The sequence below is a fragment of the Prinia subflava genome, chromosome 4, assembly GCF_021018805.1.
Source record: "Prinia subflava isolate CZ2003 ecotype Zambia chromosome 4, Cam_Psub_1.2, whole genome shotgun sequence".
NCBI lineage: Eukaryota > Metazoa > Chordata > Aves > Passeriformes > Cisticolidae > Prinia > Prinia subflava.
Window position 1 is genome coordinate 34,692,481 of NC_086250.1, and position 25,578 is coordinate 34,718,058.

At 35.3% G+C, this 25,578-nt stretch overlaps 1 protein-coding gene across 2 annotated transcripts in view; it reads left to right on the plus strand.

Moving 5' to 3' along the window:
- Positions 1-25,578, plus strand: part of PPP1R12A (protein phosphatase 1 regulatory subunit 12A) — a 113,794-nt gene that overhangs the window by 62,985 nt on the left and 25,231 nt on the right. Inside the window, exons 4-14 of one of the 2 annotated variants that reach the window (XM_063396416.1) lie at positions 4,523-4,682; positions 6,481-6,625; positions 8,778-8,852; positions 9,265-9,362; positions 9,490-9,647; positions 13,336-13,457; positions 15,949-16,164; positions 16,938-17,032; positions 19,921-20,043; positions 21,426-21,587; positions 22,035-22,211. In XM_063396416.1, the coding sequence (XP_063252486.1) occupies positions 4,523-4,682; positions 6,481-6,625; positions 8,778-8,852; positions 9,265-9,362; positions 9,490-9,647; positions 13,336-13,457; positions 15,949-16,164; positions 16,938-17,032; positions 19,921-20,043; positions 21,426-21,587; positions 22,035-22,211 (1,531 nt within the window). The remainder of the gene's footprint in view (positions 1-4,522; positions 4,683-6,480; positions 6,626-8,777; positions 8,853-9,264; positions 9,363-9,489; positions 9,648-13,335; positions 13,458-15,948; positions 16,165-16,937; positions 17,033-19,920; positions 20,044-21,425; positions 21,588-22,034; positions 22,212-25,578) is intronic. The other variant, XM_063396415.1, reaches the window with a different exon arrangement.

A 25,578-nucleotide genomic window follows, 5' to 3' on the forward strand; every position in this document is an offset into this window, starting at 1 on the left:
GGGTCTGTGGAATGATCAGCCCTGGGTCAGTGTTAAGGGTAGTGGAAGACCAGCCTATTTATTTTGAAAATAAACAAGCCTGGGTGACAAAATATCCTAGGCATTTTCCATAACATTTTTGCCTTGCAACCCTTTCATACGTTTATTCCTACACTTATTGAAGTTTCATTCTTGTGTTGCAGTGTCAATGCTATAAATTTGGCTTCCTACATATGGGCAGTCAGAGTTGTTTGGTGGCAAAAGATTGCTTAGAAAGATTGGTCAGGTTCATTGTGATACCAGATTTAAGTGATGGCATTTGATGTTTGTTTCTGTTAGAAATCCAAGAAGAATCACTTGTTATATCTCCTTTCTTACTGCTTTTGCAGGCCTTGCGTCTGTATAGGAAGTGTTGAAACAGACTACTCAGCTACTCAGCATTCTGTTAATCATCAGTTTGTACTTGTGCTCAATTTTTGGCGGGTATCAAGCTGTTCTTTAAGGATGTCTTATTACAGGACAAAATGTGGTAGCCTCTAGAGACACTAAATGCACAAAAAATAAATCATTGAATACAATACAGTTCAGTTCTGTGTGACATTACAGGTTTAATGAAAGGAAGGATTTGCAATGTTTTCTCATCCTATTTTAGCATTCAGGATCCAAGGTCTGATCTGACTAGAGAGGAGATGGTCAGTGATCCAAAATAATCTTCATGTTATACAAGTTCTATTGTAAAGGAGTGTGCCATTAAAGAAGAAAGGTTTTCTGGTATTATTATCCAGTGTCTGTTTTTCTTCTTCTGTCATCCCCACATGCTACATCTCTAAATTGCATCAAGGGTCAGGTGCCTTTTCATGTGTCCTCTTGTGTCCTGCTGAGCAAATAGCATGACTTGGTATCATGGACTGTGCAGGAATTGTAAACTAAGGGAATAGCTATCCTGTAACTGAACCCGTACCACTCTGATAGTTAGGAAAATATTTTTGTACCCTAATCTTCAGTGGAGAATTATTGGCTTAATTATTTTTTAATAAAACCTAGCTAGCTTAGTTTTGTAATATGTGAGAAGGTAAATTACATGCTGAAGTAAGGGATAAAGATCTTTTTGACCCAGTTACAAACACTTCACAGATAACAAAATCAGGTGTTTTAGGGAAATTATTCCAAAGTAGTGCTGCACAACTGTTCTGGTTGCACTCCATATGGTTAAACTATCTTATGTGTTATAAAAAAACCCTTCTTCTAGGACTTGTTTTATTGTTCCTCCGTATGACTAATACCTTTTGCATTGGTGAATCCCATGTATATATAGGGGCCACTGCAATCCTCAAAATCATTTAGCTTCATCAAAAATAGTTTATTTTCTCAGGTCGTGTTTCTGCTCTGCAGTGTTTCAACACAGGGTTGTGGAAGTTGTCTTTTACCAGTAAAGTTTTCATTTGCACTGGTGAAAACCAGCAGACTTGAAAGAGATGTGGCTTTAGTCCTAGCCAGCCCTGGCCAGTTGTAAATGCTGTCTTTCCTCAGGGCTTGAGTGGGGTTAAGCATAATGGTTTGAAGTGATTTTTTTTTAGCTGTTGATCATCAGATGTCCTCTTAAAATTATTTTTAACTGCTTAAGCAGTTATTTTGAATTATAGGAAACATTCTCAGGAGGTGAGTTAGTGGGGAGAGGTGATGTGAGGTGAATCAGGGGTTCAGTGTGGCAGCTATTTATTCAGTAAGTGTCAGAGTGGTCACTCCTCCTGTTCCAAGGAGAAACACATGTTCCTCATTCTTAATTATAGGTAATGTAACAAGACTCTTCCAGATGTACTGCTTAACTCAGATTTGTTTATGTGGATAAAATGCGAACTATTACATTTGTATATAAACATTCACTTCATGAAGTAAAAAGTGGGTTGATCTTCCCCGCAGTATCTATAAAACATGCCTTTATATGGCCGAGTCGTCCTGAAACAATGATTCAGCAGTTAAATTTATGCTGAATTTTCTTTAAATGCTCACTGAACGGCACACTGTTTTCAAACCTGTCTGGGGTTGTTGAGTAACACTTGTTGATCAGAAAAAAAAGTGGAAGCATGTATTATTAAATTATTAATGATTTAGGTCGTTAGGCTGCCAGAGAGGTTAAGCACTGGTGGTGTGAGTGAGTGCTGTGGCTGAGGCTGAGCTGAGAGGCAGCGCATTGCCATCTATGGGCCGTCGGGAGAAAGGGTTGGAAACAGATGATGAGCGTTTTCTTTTCCCCGGATATCTTGGTAGAGTCTGGAAAAGAAAAGGAAGGAGAAAGGTCCATACAAGGTATAATAAAGGCTGTTTACATTCCATTTCTGTAGTTAATAATGGGAATTGTATTTATCTCAGAGCACAGCTTTTTTCCTGTGACACAAAGTTTAATTCCCATTTTCACGCCAGTTATTAATGTGGAATGTTTTATTTAGATTGGCAAGATTCTGGTACTTTGTTCTGTTGAAATATGACCAGAAAGTTACTGTCTTTTAAAATAATGTATTGATACAGCCATTACTCCTCTACCATTATATTTTGTTTGGGCTTCAGAAATGCAATACTTTGTGATATTAATGGCAGTTTGTATTGAATAGTAGTTACTTTTTCTGCAAAAGCATGGTTAGTTTGATATAATAACCTAGGTCTTTAGGCCTGTCTGGAAAGTAAGCTTAGATATGACCCATTAGAAGCTCACAATGTCAGGATTTGGAATGAGTTTTTTCTCTGTGCTTCCTTTATACAAAGGTGCATCAGAACAAACAGCTATGTACATGAACAGTTTTACACTGATAGGAATTTTTTCAGATTCTTGGTGAAGAAAGTTACTCATGCTGATAAGGATTCACAGTGGACTTCAAACATACAAAAAGGGAATGGACATAAATGTGACTAAGAGATGACCAAATATACACTTTTATTTGCATAGTAGTGGTTTGCAGGCAACACTGATGTGTAAATGACTACTTTAGAGTATTGTCCCAGAATCTGCTGATCACTGCTGTGTTATTCTGAAAGGTGAGCAGATGCTCAGGCCCATGAAGTTACAGTTTGCAGTAATTCACATATCAACATGTAGCAGCTTCCTGAGGAATGAGAATATGTGACTATCAATGTGTTATTGATTCAGAGTTCCTGGTCTTCACTCTTCATATTTGTCATAGTTGGAAAGTTTTTCAGCTTTTTCCTCTGCTGAGTCTTTAAACAGCCTTGTATGTCTTCCTGCATCTTGGAGAGTGAACATCCAGATTATGGTTTTCAGTAGTTTCAAATAAAATGTTATTATTTTCATTTTTTACCTGAATTGTCAATATTAAAATGGTTTTGCTGGTCAATTAATTGAATGAGTCTAGGAGTTCAGTCAAGTCCTCAGAACACTGACTGTTTAACTAGCTTCAACTACTTTATGGTACTTAGTGAAATTTCATCTTTTGTTTGTCTTTAGCATAAACTTTTACAGTATCTCCCAAGTCCCTGCATACCAGTGTGTAAGATTAGAGAAATCATACACATGGAAACATTTTGTTGAAGGTTGGGCCACAGATTTTCTGGTAGAAATCAACCCAGATACAATTTGTGCTCTTGATGATCACAGTTTCTAAATAGCTTTTCCTTATGAATTGTCACCATTCGGCTGTCACAGATAGAATTATGCTCATGCATAGTCCTTTTCAAGATCTCTTTCCTGCTATGTTCTGAAGTAGGAATTACAAAAATGCTTGCAAATAATGTGTTTGCATTACCCATTCAGGGTCTGGAACTTATTTCCATTTGTTTAACCTGATGCATATACTTGTAAGTGTTATGATGGTAGACTGTGTTTCTCCTTTCCATCAGTGTATGATTTTTTTTTGTGAGACATACTGTAAAAAGTTTTCAGTGTTTTTGGTAGGTTTTTTTAGTAGAGCTATGAAGTGCAGTATACAAAGTGGTGTCTATTTGTATATAAGGTTTGTGATTCACAGATAGGAGACAAACCAGAAATGCTTTAGAAAGTGTAAAAGATACAGCTTCATCTTGTCATCGATGTTAAGAAGCAAGAGTGTTTCTCTTCCCATAGAGATCTGTTTGTAAAACAACTTCAGCTGTTTTCTACTGTATATAGACACATCAACACAGACTTATCTTTTGGTGCTTAGAAAATTAAAATAGATTTTTTCTCTTTTTTTTTAACAGGTCACTTCAGTGGTTATTAGTGTGATGGTAGACATTCTTAAAAGAATGAGTTTGAGGAGTTTTAATAAATTGATTTTTATTATTATTTATTTATAATCCTTTTTTCACCTGGCCCCTCCTTTTGTTAAAAAAGGCTTTATGCAAGCTGTCTTACAATATTGGATGTTTCCATAACCTTGGAATTCATCTTCCAAAAAATATTTGTATCTAACTCTAAAGATTATTCAGATTGTTTAGGTTTTTTTCCTATAGCATATAAATGTTGCACAAAATTTGCTATATAATTGAATTGAAGCATTTGAACTAAAATATTTCATGTCTTCTCTTCTGTGCTCTCCCTTCCTGTCTGACTTAGGGGTTGATATAGAATCAGCTCGAAAAGAAGAGGAACGAATAATGCTAAGAGATGCAAGACAGTGGCTCAACAGCGGCCATATAAATGATGTCAGGCATGCAAAATCTGGTGGTACAGCACTTCATGTAGCTGCTGCTAAGGGCTATACAGAAGTCTTAAAGTAAGTGTGGTTTAACTTTTTCATATTTTGTTGTCTTGATGTAATGCTGCTTGGAATTAGACACTTCTAACTTTTAAGTATCTTGAAAATCCCAGTCTCTCTAGAACAATCTATTCTCAAGGCTTGATTTTATGTTTTCAAGCACTCATAAATCATGATGTTGTTAACTTTCTATTCTAAGTCATTCAAAATATGAATAACAGTATACATGTTGAGCCTGAATACTTACTTAAAAGAAGAAAGTTGATAAAAAACTTGCCCTGTTTCTAAAGCCAGCTATGTAAACAAGCTTAAGACCTTTTTATAATGCCAGTTAGTATCCTGGTTGGTGCATATTTTCAAGACACCATATTTATTTCCATACATAAAGCATGGTTTGTAATCCAGGCTAAAAATTTTTACACTTAAAAACCAGATAATTTAATTTTGTGTTTTGATAATGTTTTTAAGAATCATGACTCTTGAAATCTTGCCTGGAAAGCTTTAGGCTTCAGGTGTCCCCTAATTCACAGATTTCATTAATGTAATATCAATACATATCGTAACATATTTAATTTCTTTTTTATTAAAGCTCTACTTTTATTATAGTAAAGCATAATTAGTAATATATTGCTTTAACTTGATTGTAAATTTATTTGACTGCTTTAGCAGTGCTAGGAGCACTTACAAACTGTAACATGAGTGAAAATGAACATACATCCTGACTGTGAGTATTGGTGCCTTTAAGGTCTGCAGAGCAATTTATTAAAAAGGAGTTCTGTTTCAAAAAACCCTGAGGCTGCAACATGATGAAGAAAAATTATTCTGTTAGAAAAGATTAATTTTTGTTTTAAGTAGCAGATGTCTTTAAGGGAGTGGTATCTATAACTGTTGGGGTGTTTGTTAGCTTCCTCAGTTACCATCTTTTTTGTAGTTCAGTCTGTGTACTTCTCCTAGGAGAGGCAAAACATATGTGCAGGAAAATTTTGTGATCGCTTCAAATTACGAAAAATGTGTGCTCTGCATTGGATGCAAGACTGCAAGATTTGCAGCTGAGCACATGTGAAAGTTGACTCATTGGAGGATATTATTATAAGTATATTGGCTGTTATACTCTCAGATAGTGAGAGAATTTTTTGAGAAGAATATTTTGTTCTTATGTGATTTTTAACAGTTATGGACAGTGGTTCAGAGAGCTCTTAGCTCTTTACATAAAAATACTTGTTAGGTTAAGTGTCCTTTGTCACTTTGATGCTCACCTGAGAACCATGATGAGTATGAGTGCTGAATGTAGGCAGAACAGCAGGTCCTCTCTTTGAGGAACTCTGCTCCCTCTCAGAGGACAGTTGAAGCATGTAAACACTAGATTTTTGCAAAAAGGTAATGACAGGAAATGAAAGTTTCAAGTAGCTAATTTTGGAATGAAAGGAAGTTTTTAATAGTTTTCTAATAAGAACACTGTATCTAAATTTTTTACATTTTGCAACTTTTTTTCCTTAAAAAGCCTTTTGCTTATTACTGCTTGTACAGCAAAGATCTAACTATAGAAGCAATGGTCTTTGGACAGGAAGTGAATTAAAAAAAAATGGAAAAGGCTGTTTTTCTTGAACTTTCCTTAAAATATATCTACACATCTGCTAAACAATGAAAAGGCAGATATTTCTATGAGAAGTAAAATTAATCAATAGTCAGTAGCCCAACTAAAATATCTATGAGAAAAAAGAAGAAAGATATTACCATAGAGCAGTTTTACAATTTTTACCAAGATTTATTTATCCTTGTTGGCAGTGTCAAGATGTATTTCTTTTCATTTCTTCAGGCTTTTAATACAGGCTCACTACGATGTAAATATTAAAGATTATGATGGCTGGACACCACTTCATGCTGCTGCTCACTGGGGTAAAGAAGAAGCATGTCGCATTTTAGTGGAAAACCTATGTGATATGGAGGCTGTCAACAAAGTGGTAGGATTTTTATGTAATCCTTGTCAAGATACAAAGTTCTGGTCTCTAAAGTGACTTTAGAAGCCAGGGTAAGAAAAGTGATGATAAACTGCTGTTTACTGTACGTGGAGCTTTATATAATGCATGTGTTGTCAAAACAGCATGGTTGTGTTCAGAACTAAATTCTGCAATTGTCTAAATTACTTTCTAGGCCAACTTTATACTTTGTTGTGTATTAAATGATACATTCCATCTTTGACATGGAAGTTCACAATTGAAAGAGTTTGTTGACATTTCAGAGGTACAAAATTAGTGACTTGATGGATTGCATTCAGGCTTTCATTTGATCTCTGAAGATGATGATGATGATGCCTTTGGGTAGTGTTTAACTCCTAAAATTAGTTTGTGTTGGTATATTAAAGAGCTGTCACTCTATTACGCTGATTTGGGTGTGGTGGAACAAACTTGTAGGCAAATCTGGACCCCTTGGACATAACCTGAATGCTTCCTAAGCTCTCATTCTTTGACTTTTATGCAATGGCCTGTGTAGCCTGCTGATCTTGCACCCAATAGACACAAATATGTTCATGAGTTCACATGACCATCAAAAGGATCCAAACCTTTTCATTCAGCCATGTAACTGCTGAGCTCTCATTCTTTTCGTAGTGTGCTTTACAGATAGATTCTGTTCTGCTTCCAGTTTGTGTTAGATTTTTTACTGGGGTTGTGAAAATGTGGATGTTGTACACTATGAAAGTATGTTCAAATCCACTACAAGAGTAAGAAAAAGTAAGCATAGGGAGATGTCAACTGGTATTTTGTATGTGTGTATGGACTTGTCTCTGCAAGCTAGGAAAGTTTTGCCTGTTTTTAAGAAAGCTAGTAAGCATTTTTGCTTTTGGAGGTATGAGGATTGAAAACTCTGGGTTTGGTTTCAGTTGTATGTGCGTAGCATCTCAGACAAGTCAGCGATTTTTGTTTAGGCACCTGACTTCAGGTATCAACCGTTGCAGATTTGGGTTTAGGACGTAACCTTCCAACTGCAGCTGTTTTCTGCAAAGTGATTTTTTGTGGTCATAGTAGGTCTAACTACCAGGTTACAGTACTAAAAACAGATGGCTGCATGAAAAACTGTAGTTATAATCAAATATATAAACTTGTGATAGTAGTTCACATGGCAGAGGACCTCAAGCTGTTTTGGCTAATGCATGTTAGAAAGTACACATGCCTTCTGCTGTATGATCAGAATTAGTGGTTTAAAGGTTCATCCTTTCTAGCCAGTTAAGATAGTCCTCACAGTGTAATTAGGAATAAGTTTGCCTTTAGTTAACATTTTGAGAAACTGAAACAAGCACAGACAGGCAGGAACACCTTTCATTATTTTGTAAGCTGCTGTGGCCACGGTTAAATGACAGCTCTGGTTTTATTTCTGGTTATTGTGCAGAAGTACTTCTAGTTTGATCTTGTCATGATCCCCCAACATCTCAGTAAGTCCACCCAGCATGCTGATGCAGCTGCATTTATCCCCGTGAATATGGGACTTTGCCTAGATTGCAGCCTTCAAGTATATATCCCATGGAAATCATACACTAAGCAGAAATAACTCGTGGTCATAGCACATCTTTTATAAAATAGAATGTAAATTGTAAAATAGGGTTTTGCTGTAAAATGTGAATGCTTGACTGCTTAAATTTAGTATAACTTAAATCATTAAACTTAAAAAATCAAGCTGTATATGATAGTCTGAGGTGGGCAGGATACTGAACTGCTCAGGATCCATCCTTTCAACTGCCTCTGTGAACAGTTGTTTGGCACTAATACTGTGAGATTGTATTCATCAATCAACTTTTCATTGATAGTATTCTATTTTTCCTTTAAATGACAATAAAATTTTATTGTCATGTCTTTATCACTTAAAAATGTGTTTACTTGTCAGGTATAAATATTTTTGTTTGAACTTCCCTCCCTCCCCCCCGAAAAAAGGAATATTGCAAAATTGTTTTCAAGTACTGACAGACTAACAGTGTGCAGTAGAGCTTGATTCATATTTTCCAATTTCTCTCTCTAAATGTTCTCCTTAACCTGCATCATCATGTGAAGAGAAGACATCGTAGTCTGATATATTTAAATTCTGTTGTACAATTATGATGTTTTACTTCTTCCCCTTCTCCAGGGTCAGACAGCGTTTGATGTGGCAGATGAAGATATTCTAGGATATTTAGAAGAGTTACAAAAGAAGCAGAATCTGGTAGGCCTTGTGCATATGCCTATATATATGTTCTGTTTTATTGTACATATGATTATGGTATCCAACTCAGGGCAGCATATAGATTAAAACCAAAGTTTTCAATTCAGGTGATACCACAATCATCTCAAAAGATGCCCTTACTTGGTCACCAGTGGTGACCAAAAAAGCCTTGAAAGAAAAAAGGCAATCTACAACTTGCCTTATTCAGTGGGCATTTTATGATCTGAAGTATCAACAATGATCATCTTACTTGGAATAACAGTTTCTAAGATTTTTAGAGCTTTAAACATTCATACCTTGAAAGTTTATGCACATTCTATTGTTTGTAGTATTTAGAGATTCCCTTCTATTTGTAATTTTGTCACACTGATGCCATTCTAACAATTAAACTGCATCATTCTATGTTTTGAAGCTTCATAGTGAAAAATGTGAAAAGAAATCTCCCCTAATTGAATCCTGTGGTAGATCAGCCAACATGGATAATAATCAGACACAGAAAACATTTAAAAAGTAAGTAAAAATCTGAAAAATGATTAAGTCCTTAAAAAGATGACTTTGCAAGCTGTCACAGAGACCTATATAACAGGGTTTAGTAAATTTTTCTGTACTTTATAAATACTTCTCTTTTCAAACTCAGTAAGGAGACACTGATTATGGAGCAAGAAAAGAATGCATCCAGTATAGAGTCTCTGGAGCAGGAGAAAGCAGATGAAGAAGAAGAAGGAAAGAAGGATGAATCCAGTTGTTCTAGTGAAGAGGAAGAAGATGATGATTCAGAATCTGAGGCAGAGACAGGTATGTTATTTGGAGCATTGCCTTTCATGAAGTGTTTACTCTATAAATTTACTTATTTAATATGACATGGTACAGAGTTAAGTATGTCACATTTCACTTACTCTTCTGTATTTCACTAAGTTTCCAATTATTTTAAAGTAAGTTTCTATATGCCTAAAGTAAAGTCATAACAGATGTATCAAATGGATGTTTTTACTGGTAGCTACTTAGGTTAAAGCTGTTAACCAACTTACTTGATTGGCTGCCTAACAAATTGGTGCTTTTGATTAGGTAGATGGAATAATATAAGCCTGAAGTAGCATGTCAGAAACACTGAAAAGGGTAGAAGATCAAATTAGAGAGGAAGACTCTTAGCAGTATTTGCTTGTGGAACTGGTGTAGAGATTGGATCAGCAGAAGTGCAAACATTCTCATTTGTCCTTATCAGCTTGAAGTAATTACCAATTAATCTGGCTCAAGTATTCATAAAGTAGTAGTGCATATATTTTTAGTGTGGATTGAGATAAAATTTAAAGGTGTTACTTTAATGTTAACTGTTACTTCATACATAACTTCAAGAGGAATGTTCTTTGAAAAGTTTTGCATTGTATGTACATTACTCTCTATTTCTGTCTTGAGAAATGGAATTAGTGGGTTGTTTTTTTTCTTGAACTATCAAAGTAGCAAGTACTGATACAAGAACAGCATCGTATCTTTTCCTTTCAAACTGGAAAACAAGTGTCTGGCAATAAGTGTTTGAAGATGTATGTTCAATCCTAATAAAGAATATTTGAATTGCAGTGCAGCAGTACAATATATAGACATGGATGTCATGAGAAACAGCTTGTTAATATTTTATATTCAAACTTTTAAAAATAAGCAACCCTTTTTGATGAGCTGTTTTCATTTTAATGCCTTCTAATTCCTTCACTTGAAAAGATAAGAATAAGAAGGCATTTTAAAAGCAGCCAATCTATCACAAGCATTTAATGTAGGTAGAAGTAAAAATAACTTGCAAAACAAAACTTTCTGTTATGGTGTGTTATTCTTTTTTGTGTTTTTGTTGTGTGTGGGGTTTTTTTGTTTTGTTTTGTTGTTGTTGTTTGAAATAATCCAGCATTTCAGTATTAAGCTGAAAAAAAGTGGCTGGCAAGCTTTGTAATTATTCTTTTGCCTTAGGGTACTTGCATCCGTTATTTAGTGAGCTTTGCTAAACTCAAACTACTTGTAATATATAACCTGTAGTAATTTCTCTGTCACTGAGCTGACTGTAATATCTGCTGAACTTTATGACTCTGGTAACTGTTCTCTTCATGGCCGTAGTTTGTGCCAGGAAAATTTGACTGTGACACAAGAATTAATTTATGTAAACTTTGGGGGTTTTAATATCAACAAGGCTTTATCATACTTTATTTGGCAAGACACACTTTAAGCTTTTCCCTGTAGAGCTACATCTCTTAAGTTCCAAGATTTTACTTTCCCTTTTTTTTTTTTTTACCATTGTTCAGCTTAAGGCAGTGAAAGATTTTTCTGGTGAAAAATCTTATTATTATAAGGAGCATTCTGGTTTTGAAATATTTTAACAGTGTTCAGTATTCTAAAGTACTGGAAATGGTGATTTCCAATCTTTTGGGATAATTAAAATGTTTCCCTATATTTTTGTCTCATTGGTTACATGAGAATATAGTTTAATAATAAATACACTTCTGTCTTTAAGATCAAGAAGGGAAATATGAATATGAAAGTAGCTTATTGCAAAGGACAGAGAAACAAGATAAAAAATAATATTTTCCTCAGTTCGGTTTTATAACTTACTTTTTTTGACATACTTTAACTTTTTTTTAATTAGTTCATGTCAGCTCAGTCATGCATACAACTATGTTCTTGCTGTTCTAGAAATAATTTCAGAATACAGTTGTGGAAAATCCATTTTTTGTCTTCCTGAAAACTTTTTCTGTATATTTTAAAGATGTATTACTTACAAATTTCTGTCAGCTCTGCCTGTGCACCATTTCACATCATACTGCCAGTCCACATTGCCTTGTTCAGCTTTTTGTCACCTAGAATTTTACTGCCTTTTTTTTCATTTGTGTTTAAAAAGAAATTTTGATTAAGCAGTATTGGTCATGTAAGCTCTTTATATTTGTTTACTGAATAACTAGCATTCAAAACATCTATTCAACTATGTCCATAACTAAAATAAGTTTGTAACAGCAATGCAATGGATTACATAGTTTCTTAATTGTAGATTAGTACTTTATTGAATTTAAATGTTAGTTGTGAGAACACTGCATGAAAACCTTCCATACTTTATAAATTAATTGCTCCTAGGCTGTACGGGTCTCACAGAGAGAAGATGTATTTATAGTAGGGCCAAAACCAGTGGGAAGTGAACCCCATGTTGCTTCATACTGCACTAATAAATAGGAGGCAACATCTGAACCCAAAGAACGGGCAGTTTGAATATGTGAAACAGAAATGAGGTGTAACATTGTGACAACATTGTGATGCTCAGACAACAGCAGTGACAGCAGTTATTGTATCTCAATCATGACATTTTCTGTGCGTTTTCTGTGAGAAGGGTTAAGGTTCATAAGCCATGGGCAGAGGAAGGAATTTGGACAAAGCAGAAGAGAGTAGGTGGATAGACAGTGAAATGTAGGTAAGAAGAACAAGGGACAAAGAGAGAATGAATCAAATGGAAAACTGGTGTTCTGGAAGGCAAGTCCCTGCCTCATCTCATTCTGGTGACCAGAATTTCTGGTGACCAGGGTTCTCTGTACAGTTAATTATTTATTTGAACTCAAGCATAGTTATCAAAGAATAAATGTTTCACTTTGAATTGGCACCTGCCTTCTGTAGTTTGAATTAACTATTACAGAGTCACAGAATCAAAGGATAGTCAGAGGAGGAAGGACGTTCTGGAAGAAGTCAAGTGCAGCCTCCCCTGCCAAGGCAGGGTGACCTAGAGCAGGTTATATGCAAAAGCATCCAGGTGGGCTTTGAATGTCTCCAGAGAGGGAGATTCCACAACCTCCTTGGGCAGCCTCTTCCAGTGCTCTGCCACTCTCAGTGTTCTTCCTCATGTTGAGGTGGAACTTCTTGTATTTTAGTTCATGGCTATTGCTCTTTGTCCTGTCATTGGACACCACTGAAAAGAGTCTGGCACCATCCTCGACACCCGCCTTTGAGATCCTTATATGCATTAATGAGATCAGATGAGAGGCTAACATATCTCCTACTGTTATAGTTTTTATGGTCATTAGCCAGCTACTAGAATACAGGCTGTGGGGGGAGACTGAAATCTCTGTCTCCAGAGTTTTCCAAGCTGTGACTCATCAAAACCTTGAGCAACCTGATTTATAGGCAGTATTGACCCTCCTTTGAGCTGAAGGTTGAATTAGGTGATCTCCTGAGTCACTTTGAACCTGTATGATTCTGTGTTTCTGTCTCTGCATCTCTGAGTGCTAACACTTGATAAACACAAAAAAATCGTTACATGCACAACCTTTTAGAAAAAAATGATGGACCTAGCTAAGATATAAGTTGGAAATGAGGGAGGAAACAGGAAACACTGAAGAATAAATGAAAAACTGGTGGTCATAAAGTTAACTGTAAAATTTGTTGGCTAGAAATTCAGCTCAGTGTTGTAATGGTGATGAAATTGTGAATGAAAAATGAAGATTAAAATCTTGTAAATATTTTGCAGATAAGACCAAAACCTTGGCAGCTAATAATGCAAATACCACAAGTACACAATCAGCATCAGTAGCTGTGACGGCGCCTTCAGTAGCTGGTGGCCAAGGGGCACCTACATCACCTGTTAAAAAGGTAAAAGAAAATATCTTTTTATTTTCTATTTCTTTTTTTCTGTGTAAGTATAGATTTTCTTATTCTAGTGTAAGTAGTAGATCTGGTTAACTGGTGAATTGATGAAAATATGCACAGAGTCTTAAAATACTTTATGTTCTTCCCCAGAAACTTTAATTTTTTTTTAAACTTTGTATGGCTTTAATTCTGAATGAGGACCTAAAATACAGAACTGTGAAATAGCTGAATGTAAAATCTTTCTAAAAAAAGAAAAATTCTTTTGCACAGTGAGTGGTGTTCTTGTTTTTTCTGACGCTAAACTTCCTCTTTTGAAAGTCTTTTCTATGTCAGACTCCTCCAGAATTTCTAGAAGCTACAGTTCTAGTGTCTCTCTGTGCCTGTATTTCTGATGCACTTGATTCAAGGGAGGCAGGCATGACTCTGTGACTTTTAGGATTCCCTTGAAGTATTCAGCTAATGCTTTGGCACAGAAGTTGAAAATCATACCTGAAATAAGAAGTAGGAAGTGGTGTGGGTTTCATCCCTGTTTTAATATGATTAGGACCTCATGGGAGAGGTAGATGATAGGGACACATGATTTATTCAATGCACACGCAGCGCAAAGCCACACGAGCAAAGCCATATTGCATGCTGGAAACTTTTACAGCTTGTAACTTTACAGAAAAAGTTAATTTGGATGAACTTTAGTTTTACTTGACAAGGGGAGGATAGGTATGCCTGCAGAAAGAAGTTGCAACAGATAATAATGCATAGTCAGAAGGTGACATATAAGTCAACCTTTCAGAATATCAGAGCAAGCTGGATAGTAAGCCAGTGAATCTTCATTTGTCATTCGTTATAGCATTTCTATACACATTATCATCAAAGTGTAACCCTCTACTGAAGCACCTGAAAAATGTGTTCAGGAAAAAGGTAACCATGATATACTCCAGCCACAGTAGAGAGAAAAGACATACTACTATGAGAATAGTATAAAATGTATTTGCTCCTGGGAGCTTACTGGGGTTATACTTCCATATTCACAGTAGAATCTAATAATGATTCATCTTACAAAGTATACTTTAATGTAACAGGTATGTGATTTAATGGTATGAAGGAATATTTTCATAAGAGAGGAAATAAACTTGATTTTAAGCTAAATTATAACCTTTTACAAATGATGAATACACTTCTAATTTTGTTATGCAGAAATTAATGGTTTATATTTTGGCCTTTTAGTTAAAAAGCGCAGGGTAAAATTAAACTGTAGTTATCTTCCTATTAGTATGTGAAAAGCTCAGGGCCTTCTGTAGATACAAAATAAATGCACATTATATCAAAATTATTGTATTCCAACAAAGCAGGTACGTGTGATCTAGAGCAATTACAGCTCCTATTAGTAAATAAAACACTTTAAACTGTTTTTACCAGTGAAGGTAAAGCAGCTCTCTGTGTGTGATCTTACACCTACACTTGCACCTGCCTTTTTGGGTCTGCACCATCTGATCTGCTGTAGCTGCACTTCTGCTTTTGCATCATGGGTGGCCAAACCAAGGGGTGCAGGTGCAGTATACTAAACCAGAAGTCAGCTTTCCTTCAGTCTGCATTGCTTTCAGTAGTACTGCTCTCTGACTGCAGATACTGAAGGTAAGGCAGGTTTGGGAGGATAACTACGCTAGCGTGGGATATGGTTCAGGGATATGAATGATACATGTTAAGAAGATAAGGGGTATATAGTGTGGATGTTCCAGTATTCTCAGCAGCGTGAGGATTTAGGCCATGGACCTTGTAAGGTCACAAGCTCTGTTATTCTTTTCTATGTAAGCTGCAATTCTGTCTCTGAATGAGGTAAACATACTGTGTTACATTTAGTTGTAATCTATTACCAAGATTTTAAGTGTCATACTGCTTTTTTGGTATTTTGTGTTGTAATGAAGAGTTACTTAATACAAACCTAGAAACAAACTATGGTGTTAAACCAACTTTTTTTTTCCTGTTTTCTTTCCTTTCAATCTTCATCTTTTGTCTTGTCTTAATTGGCTTTAGTATGATCTCATTCCTCCTATCTTGCCTGTTGTGGAGTCAGTAGATCCTGCATCATGGAGGCAGGGCTTGCGCAAAACTGGCATTGTTCTTGTGCCCAATAAGGGTGAAAAATCTATGGTGAGGTTCTTGTGTGCACAGGTTGCAAAATAACATATTTAATCAAAATGTTAATACCAGATTTGCATGTTTCTAAGTTTTTATCTCAAGTTCACAGCGTGTATTACAAAGTGTGGGTTTTTGTAAGCTAACTTTTATAGGAGTGGTATTCCTTGACAAGTCTTACATTTCTGATCTCATTGACTAATTCAAGAGAAAAGTGCATAGGTTGCCTCTCACTACAACTTCCCTATGAATTCAGCACTTACGATTATTAAAAACAGTTGTATTCTCAAATCTTTGCAAGGAGCATGAATTACCACAAATAACATAAATTAATAATATAAATTCATTTTCATGTATTTTATAGTTTCCAACATCTGCAACCAAGGTTTCTCCCAAAGATGAAGAGAGGAAAGATGAATCTCCTGCTTCATGGAGGTTGGGTCTTAGAAAAACTGGTAGTTATGGTGCACTTGCAGAGATTACTGCTTCCAAAGAAGCTCAGAAAGAAAAGGATTCTGCAGGTGTTATGCGTTCTGCATCAAGTCCTAGACTTTCCTCTTCGCTGGACAACAAAGAAAAGGTAATAATTTTCAGGATAAAACAACATTTTGAGAATTCATATACTTTTCTTAGTATAGATGTTAATGATGTGTTATAGAAGTAAGACTGTAGTACACACCTGTTCGTTACAAAAATTTCAAAAAGTAAAATTACAGAGCTCCTTTGTAGTATCTCTCAAAGTGTAATATACTCCTTCAGTGTCTGGTGACCTGTTACATAGGTCTGACATTGAATCCTTTTTCAGGACTTGCAGAGCTAGTAGTCATTTTTACAATTTGGGGTCATCAGAGATTGGTTAGCTTTTGCGTCACTTGGAGAATGATGCTGAAAGAATCTTATAAATGAAAGAAGTCTCTTCTGTAATCATTTTCATTTTGTAGTGATTTTTTATTTTCCAAAATTGGTTCTGTAACTAAACATGGATACACTAAACCAAGTGTTCAGTTAATTGAACAAAATAGAACTTGTGGTTCTATTTCAAATACAAATGTTTATATGATTTAAAGATTAAGAATATAATAATTAACTGTACTGTATAAAAGTACTGAACCAGTTGCTTTCAGGAATCACTGTTGAAGTGTGCTGCAGCAAAGCAGAAAAAAGAGAAATACATTATTAGCATCACTAGAATGGAAACATTCCTGTTGTAGTCTTTAATGATATTTAACTAAAGCTTAAAATAAATTTGTGTAAATAGGTCACAATAAATACAGCTGGAGTTGGCATAATGATGCTTTTCCAGGCAAGATAATCAGTAATAGTAACAATTAACAAAAAACTAATGTCTTTCAGGAGAAAGATGGTAAAGGAACTCGACTTGCTTATGTTGCACCTACAATACCAAGACGGCTGGCCAGTACCTCTGACATTGATGAAAAAGAAAACAGGTGACTCTGAAGTTTTTGAGTTTTTTAATGTAAAATCTAAATAAGATTTTAGAGTGACTGACAAGCTTACATGTTCTAAAACAGTGCAAATTCATATGGCAGTCCAATTCCTGAAGTTTTTTGATCTTGTCAATTATAATAACCTTTTCTAGAGTCCAGATTATTCTGTGACAAGAGCAGAACTCAGTGAAGAGTGTTGTCTTCTTGGGAAAGAAAATAAATAAAATCCAGAAGATGAAGTTCTAAACTTTTAAACTATTGAAGGGTGCTAAGAGTATTTTACTGCTTTGTCTTGAGTCACAAAGTGCTGCTACGGGGCTACATTATTACTTTTGATTATGATAAAGTGATGTGTTTCTTATGGACTTCACTTAAAACCATATTGTGCAGCAGCAAAACAAGAACCATAGGTTAAATAAATTCTTCTACTTTTCTTGTTTACATATTGTGACCTTTCATTGTCTTTTGGAGCTCTTTACTTTCTTTGCTGCTATTGTTTCTGTAGCTTTCAGAATAAAAGAAACAAATAGGTGAATAGGCTTGCTATGTGTTAGGATTTGGGGTACTTTTATGGCTATTTACACTGCCAGAACCTTCCTATTTTTCACTTCTCCTTTACTGAGGTTCTGTGGGGGTGTTTCTGCCATTGTTGTAGAATGCTTGGTACAAAACTTAGAGGTCTCCATAATGCTTTGGTTTTGGTTGGATCATATCTAGATAGATGAATGCTGGATGACCTGAACTGAAAATCCTTTGACTGCTCAAAATGCGCTTTTGTAATCCTTGTCTGTAAGGTCGATAATCTCTTCATACCTGAAGAAGAATGTCTTTGTTGCTCTTCTTGAGAACTGTTTGTTTCAATGCAAATAGAAGAGAAATACCATCTTTTCTCATGCTTGCAGGAAGTTGCTTAACTTTAGTCTCTGGGTAACAAATTCTGTTTCAAAACAGAGTTTTGGTTATTTCAGATCTCACACTCCCTTGAAGTTCAGTGTGATTTGTTAGCATTCCTCATTTTACTTGACCAGACGTTTTTTAATCTGTGTTTCTATAAGGGAGAAGTTTGGAGTTTCTGTTTGTGCTATCATTCTCTTGACTCCTATATTCTTTGAGGCTGAATTTGTCAGTTTTGGTTTGTTTATAGAGAGATTATTATTGTTTCAGGTTTTTTTATTCTTCTTCTAAAAACCTCTTGTTCTCCAAAAGTATCTTCACTAGATGATACCTTAAGATTGAAATTAGTATTTAATTCAGTTTTATTCCTTAGAAGCTGTTATTGCTTGTAATGAAGGGATTAAGTTTTTCTTCGGGGTTGAAGTCTATTTGTGTCTTTGATGTGCCAGTCTTGACTTATTCACAGACACAGCTCCAAAAGTGGTTATCAGCAGTAGTATAGTTTTTCTCATATGCACTGGGTTAACTGCAGTCACCAGTCTTGTTGGTCCTAGTGCTCATCAGTACAACCAATCTTCTGAGAACTTTCTGTAGGCCTTGGTGTACCAGAGATGGAGCCTGTTTTAGACTTTGCCTGCTGGATGACACTGCAGACAATCCAACCTACCTAAAGCCATAAGAGGTTTTTGACATTTATTCTGAGCTTGTTTACATGAAGAATTTAACCATCAGGTACCCACAGGTACCTTAATAAATTATTAGGGTCTCTGCCTTTGTCAAAGGTCTTTGTCCTTGTTGCTTAGCTTAGTGCCCTGTTCTTGTTCCACATAGCACCTACTTGCCTTGTGAATCGGTGATGTAGCATAATCCTAGCTAACATCCTGTGTGAGTGACAGAAGTGACTTCAAGATGAATCCCAGCTGGGCTTTTAGATTAACAAATCCCAGACACCCAGCCTCATTGGCCCGTGCTACGGCAAAAGTGCTATAGTGTCTTGGCAAAGTGAAATCTTGAGTAATTATAAAAAATCTGTCATGCAGCAGGACCTTTCTGTGGTAGGTGATATCTCAGCATTTGTGTTTCTCTTTGCTGGTAAAAAACAACACTACATTGGTCTACGTTTCATCATTTTCTAACGCTGTTTCCAGCTGCAGAAGCACTAATATACATTTTCATGCAAAAAGAGGTACATTATGATGGCCAAAGGTATCTGAACATAAAATACATATTTTCAAAGTTTTGTTTGTTTTGCCTTGTACACCTGTTTGCCTGATACATAGTTTTGTCAAAAACATGCTTTATTCTTCCTACTGCCACAACTTCAAATCTTGAGCTGACATTTTATTAGAAATTCAGGTTTTACGTGTCAGTTTTTGGGTTAGTTTTTCTAAGTAGATTTTTGCAAGGTTATTCCTTGGTGCTATAAACTGCAACAAGAGTCTGGAAATTCCTTATGGCTGAAGTCATGTCAGCTAGTGATACATGTCAGACCCCTCAGGAATGGCTACTGTAAGCCTAGTTACACTGGTCTTACAGTATCATGAGTTCTAAAAGCTTGTCAGCTTTTAAACATCTTATAACATCAAAGAATGAGAAATTCCATCAAATTAGCTATTAAAAACCCCAAATAGATTTCCCTTTTTTGCATTGGATAATATCAGGAGCAAACAGAAAAACTTCTTGTTCCTTTTTTGAGAAAAACAAGGCAATGACCACAGATAAAAACCAACAATTGATTTCATGTTGATTAAATCCTCTTTAGCAGTTTTCTTTTGATACTGCTTTCTCCTTACGTTTCTGATTGTGTTAGTGTGAATGTAGTGTCTTTCCACAGAGGCTTGAAAATGATTGTCCATAAAAAAAATTTTATTCTTTATTCAGTTATGTTTATTTTAAGTGTGTTTTCCAGGATTTTAATTTGAAGCTCCTGTTCAACTCACATCAAGAACAGCCTTCTTTAATGTGATTTTGCTAAATTAAAATCTCTTTTACAGGGATTCATCTGCTAGTTCAATACGTGGGGGCAGTTCCTACACCAGGAGAAAATGGGAGGAAGATGTCAAGAAAAACAGTTTGAATGAAGGTCCTACATCATTGAACACAAGTTATCAAAGAAGGTGTGGGATTTTCTCTTCTTTTGTTTTTTGTTTTTTGTTTTTTTTTTTAATCAAAACTGGCTTAAAAGTTAAAAAGTACTGAATCATTTTGTAAGGACCGTTTAAAATTGAAAGGTGACATTGCCATGTTCATATGGAACAATGCAGTGGTTGTGCTGGTTTTAAACATGCAGTTGTATGCTGATGCAATGGTTGTGCTGATTTTAAACAATATAATTAAAATTAGATGCTTTATTTTTCCTCTTTTTTATTTCAGTTTGGGGTTCATTTGACTTTTTCCAGATGAATTCAATAGACAAAGATAATTCTTTTAAATGTTGCTGTAGAAATAATTCTGCTTGATATATGAAAAGGGGGAAGACACTGTCTCTGTTGAATTCTGGTTATTGCATGACAGTTGGAGGTATTGGACTGCTGTCCTTGATTGTAAATTATAGCCATACCTATGTTGAGTGTCAGCATCATAGAATACATAAATTTACTTGAATGCAAAGCAAATTATGAAAATACGAGACTAGTTCTCAGGTGTGCTGGTTCCTACCTTGCAGAATTTTCTCAGGAGGAATCATGTGCTGCACATATATACATGATTAACTTTGCTGCTTTGTGTAGTTTCAGTGTAGCTATTTGAGTCCAATTCTTCATTGTAATTAGTGGGGCAATAAATAGCTAAAATTAATAGATCAGAGAAGAGTCAAATAACTAAGCTGCATATTGGTACGTGCTGCTGATGTATGTGATACATACTTAGCATTTTTTTGAGTCTTGACGTTGATAATATCAGTAACCAAGCTGCTTCATACAGCATAATGCATATTTATTTTTTGTAAACCACTGTGTCTGTTTTATAGCTTGAAGAGCAAGGGAAGAACCTGAGTGGGAGGTTATTCATCCTGGGAATGATCAAAGATTTTTTTTAAAAATGGGCCAGTATATTTAATTGCTTTCAAATTATAAGAGGAGTGATATTGATGACATTTTCTTTCCTGACAAGCTGTGCAGTAAGGTTCTACATTTTCTGAGGTATTCAGTGTGGGTGAAACAGCAGTTTAAAAATGGGACATTGGGGGCCCTATGTGAATACGTTAGTAGATGTGATCAAGACGTTCTTACATAAATGAGCGAGATTCCATTCTTTATCCTGTGTGGTGCAGAAATGGTCGAGACAAAGGGACACTTCTGCTGCCCTCTGAAGTCATAAATTAAAAGTCCTAGCCAAGGAAACAAAGCAAAAAATGTTTCTTTTGCACCACAAGTTTCCAAGACTCAGCTGAAGCACAGAATACATGGGCAGAAATTTAATAGATGATTCACAGCTTGGTGATATTTTAATGAGTAAATATAAGTAATAAATGCAGCCATTGTACATATCTCTCCTTCAGTGGCTCCTTTGGTAGAAGACAAGATGATCTGATAAGTTCTAATGTTCCAAGTACTGCATCAACAGTTACCTCTTCTGCTGGTCTTCAGAAAACGCTGCCTGCCAGCACAAACACTACTACGAAGAGTACAGCGGGTTCTACTTCAGCAGGTGTACAAAGCAGGTAATGGCACCAGGACATTTTCTTCCTGGTTTTTTTTTTTCGTCAGGTCTACTGTGTGCTTATGTATGTGCATGCGTTCTTGTTTAGTAGATCCTGGGGCTCTGGATTTTTTCCCTTTCCTGTTAAATTTGTTTTGATTTTATACAATTTGGCTCAAAAAATGTGAATGGCTTTCTGCTGTAACATGAAAGCCATCTTCATATAAAAGAAAAAATCAAATGTTAAAAAGGTCTGAAGAATAAAAGTTCAATTATTGTGAACTTCTAATTCTTAATTTATTCAATTTAATAGCTGAAGCTGAGCTTTCATAGTAGAGACATTTCTCAGTTTGCTTCTTAAAAAAAATCCATCCCTCAATTTACATGTTATTAGTTGTTTAGTAAAGTGCTTTCATTGTTTAGCTGTTTCCTTTTCTCTTTTTTTGTGTTGCTGCTTATTATGCTGTAGTACCTCAAATCGTTTGTGGGCTGAGGATAGTACTGAGAAAGACAAGGACAGTGTTCCCACAGCAGTGACCGTTCCTGTTGCACCATCTGTTGTAAATGCTGCAGCCACTACCACAGCCATGACTACAGCTACTTCTGGCACTGTGTCCTCAACATCAGAGGTCAGGGAGAGACGGAGGTGTGTAAAGGTCCTAAGAGTAATGTTGCTCTTACACAAAACTTTTTTCTATTGTTTAAAGAAATGTGTTGGAACAGTGTGTAAAGCAGTGTTGTTTTCTTGCTGTGTATTGAAACAACTGGTACCTCAGTTTATTTAAGAGCTTAGTACTAGTAGACACCATTCACGAAATGTAAACTTCGATGTAGTACGGTTTTGACTGGACTTGGGTTCTCATATGGGATATGGTACTTTCAGATTTATATTTCTTTTAACAGATTAAATGAGTCCTCTTAAAAATACCAGTAATGGAACTCTGTAAAAACACTGAATTATAAAAATAATAAACCGAGTAATTAATTAATTAATTACTACAACTACGTTACTGCTGATTGAGGTAGTGTGCCATTGGCAGTATGCTCATAAGTCACAGCATAGCATTTTTTTCAGTCATTTCATATGCCTGACATTACTGAGAAGACAGTTTTAAACCAAACACATTCTATTTATTTCATTGCATGATTTAGGATCTTTTCTATTTGAAACATATTCATACAATTTTAAATTCAATGCTTTAAGAGATGCTCAGTATGAAAAATGATTAAGAAGCTGATGTAAATCTTATTTTAAGAATATGGTGGGTTTTTTTCTGTTTACAGTTATATGAAGGATGAGTTAAGATTGGTGCATATTTGTTTCCATAAAGAGTTGTTTCCTTCTATTTATGGAAGCAAAAATAAGATTCCAAAAAATTGTTAATTCCTGTTATCTTTCCCTTGTTCTTCTATTTCTGGTTATTTATAAATGTTTATCCTTTAACCCTCCTGCTGAAATGCAAGTTCAGATTTCTGTGTTGCTCCTGTAGTAGTTTCAAAATGTACTTTCTGTATCAGTGCCAGTTATGTGTATCTCTCTATGTTCACAGAGATAATGAAGCTGTTCCTTATTACAGAAGAAAATTGCATTCTTTTGGTTCACTTAAGGCAGCAGCATTTAAAGATTCCTTATAGAGACCTAATTAGGCTAGTCTGTTTTCTATAGTCTTCCTTCCTACCCAAAAAATGAGGTGAAAAAACTTCTATGATATATGGATTATGTTTTTATTGTTCCCCATCATGATTCAGGAAGGGTCCACATGTGCTGATAATCCATTTCAATAATTCTGTGATCAGAACCTGCGATTTCCATAGTGAAATTTGAACCGAACCCAACAACGTAAAAGCACAACCAACAAAATGCACGTTTTCTCAAAAATAATTTGAAGTAGTTCAAATTCTAAAATTCAAACGCTATTTCAGTCTCATATCAGTTAGGAAGGCAAGGAAAATTAGAATTAGGCTTTTGCTGTCTTGCTTAATCTCACTAGTGTGTGTATACTAATGTGCATATACTACGTATGTATTAGATACCTGCAGTTGGCCTGAAATTCCATGGTTTTCTCTGACTGGGCTGATTGTGTAATACACTGTTGCAGATGCATTCTTGATGGCATATTAGTATATCCATGAATCTTAGAAATCAAAATTTGAATAATTGCTGCATGCACCTGAGAATGTAGTGCTCTAAATATGAGCACAAGAATATCTATCTGTATATATACAGCTAGATATATACGTGTGTGTGTGCATCTACATATGTTTCTATTCACATGAAAAAAGAAATGTATATGAAACGTGCTATATATTTTCTTAAGTAATGAAGTTGGTTAATACGTGTTTATAGACTCAAATTTTATATTTAGGAAGTATGTTTGGAAGAGTATTTCAAAGATAGTTAAAAAGTAAAGATATAAAGTACTTTAGTGATGAAGCATGTAATGGTGCATTCTTTTGGAGTAGCTGAAGAAATTATATTCTTTATTTTTAGGGTTAGTTTAGAGAAACAGGGAAGGAAATTACAAAGTTGAGTCTCTAAATCTTTGTATCAACTAATACAGCATAGGTAGCTGTGTGTAGTGCATGCAAGGGTGCTAGGAAAGAGCACTTTCTACTCTTGACTGCAGCTGCAGAGTGCACCTGGAAAGTGGAGACTTCATTTTCTCTCAGTGCAATTTGAAGTATTTCAGATTCATTGAAAGGTAGATATAGGTACAGCAGTTACTAAAAAGCAAGTTACGTGAAAGTTTGTAGCAATTTTAAACCCTGAAGATGACACAAAGTCAAGGCCTCCTAGGTAGGTGGTGGTTCAAGTCAAGTTAACTGAAGCAGCCTAACAGGCACCCGTTTCCTTACGTGGATACAGCTTTATGTGGATAGAGCTTTTGGGAAATGGAAAGTCAATCAAAAATGCTGTTTGCAAGAGATCCGGATAAGGAAATCAAATTTACGTAGTGTGGGGTTTTTAAGATGCACCATAAGATGGGAGTTGTTTCAACATTTCTAAGTACAACAGTTAGTTGTTAAGTATTTTCATGGAGTAGTGCACAGATTGTAATCCATAGGTCTGTGTAAACAAAGTCTCTTATAATTGTTTTGGAACTTTTTTTAGTATGTGTTAAGGCTACCAATTATATTATTTGGCGAGCAAACTGCTCTTCCCATGCGTAAATTATTTAGGTTAATAACTGATGGCATAATCACTAGCTAATTATTGAATCCTTAGCCAGTGACTCTTAACTATTCTTAACTAATAACGTATAAAAAGAGACAATGAGAAAATATTATAGAATCTGATCTAAAGAAGCTTAGAGAGGTTTTAAGCAACCTTTTAGCTATCCTTTGATATCGGTTTTTCAAATAATTTTTTCCCCCTTTTTTCTAATTTTTAGTTAATCCAAGGATTTTAAAACTGTGAAATTATAGCAGCTTCCAGGAATATTCTGCCATAAAAAAGGAACAAATATATTAAAAACTTTTAAGTTCTTTAATTATGGGTTTACATACATACAAATATTTGCATTTGTGCATGTATGTATCTCCTGTTGGTTTTTTTACCTGTTATCTGGGTTAGAGAATTCCTTAAAAAGAGTCTAAACCTTGCATGTCTACTCTAGTAGCCTTTTGTCTTTGATTACAATTACCTGCTTATTCCGCAGGACTTCTGTGGGTTTCATGAAGATTTATTTTTAAGCCCATTTTTTTCAAAGGGGCTTGGATTACTCAAAGTGTGGATGATTCATGTGAAAATAGGGTAACCACCTCCTCAGGGATTCTTAATTTCTGGTGAAATGGATGATATAATTAGGTTTCCTGCATTAGCAGTACATTTGGCTTTTTTTAAAAGCTTACAAGTTATGTTAAAAGTTAATACTCACATATTTGATGTATAAATGTCTAACTGGCTGAACCTCTGAGGTCTTCTACCCCTATGTTAAGTAGACCAGTGAAATAGTAAAAGAGCTGAAGTTATATTTATAGAAAATGGTAAAAAGAAATCTAAATTAAGTAGG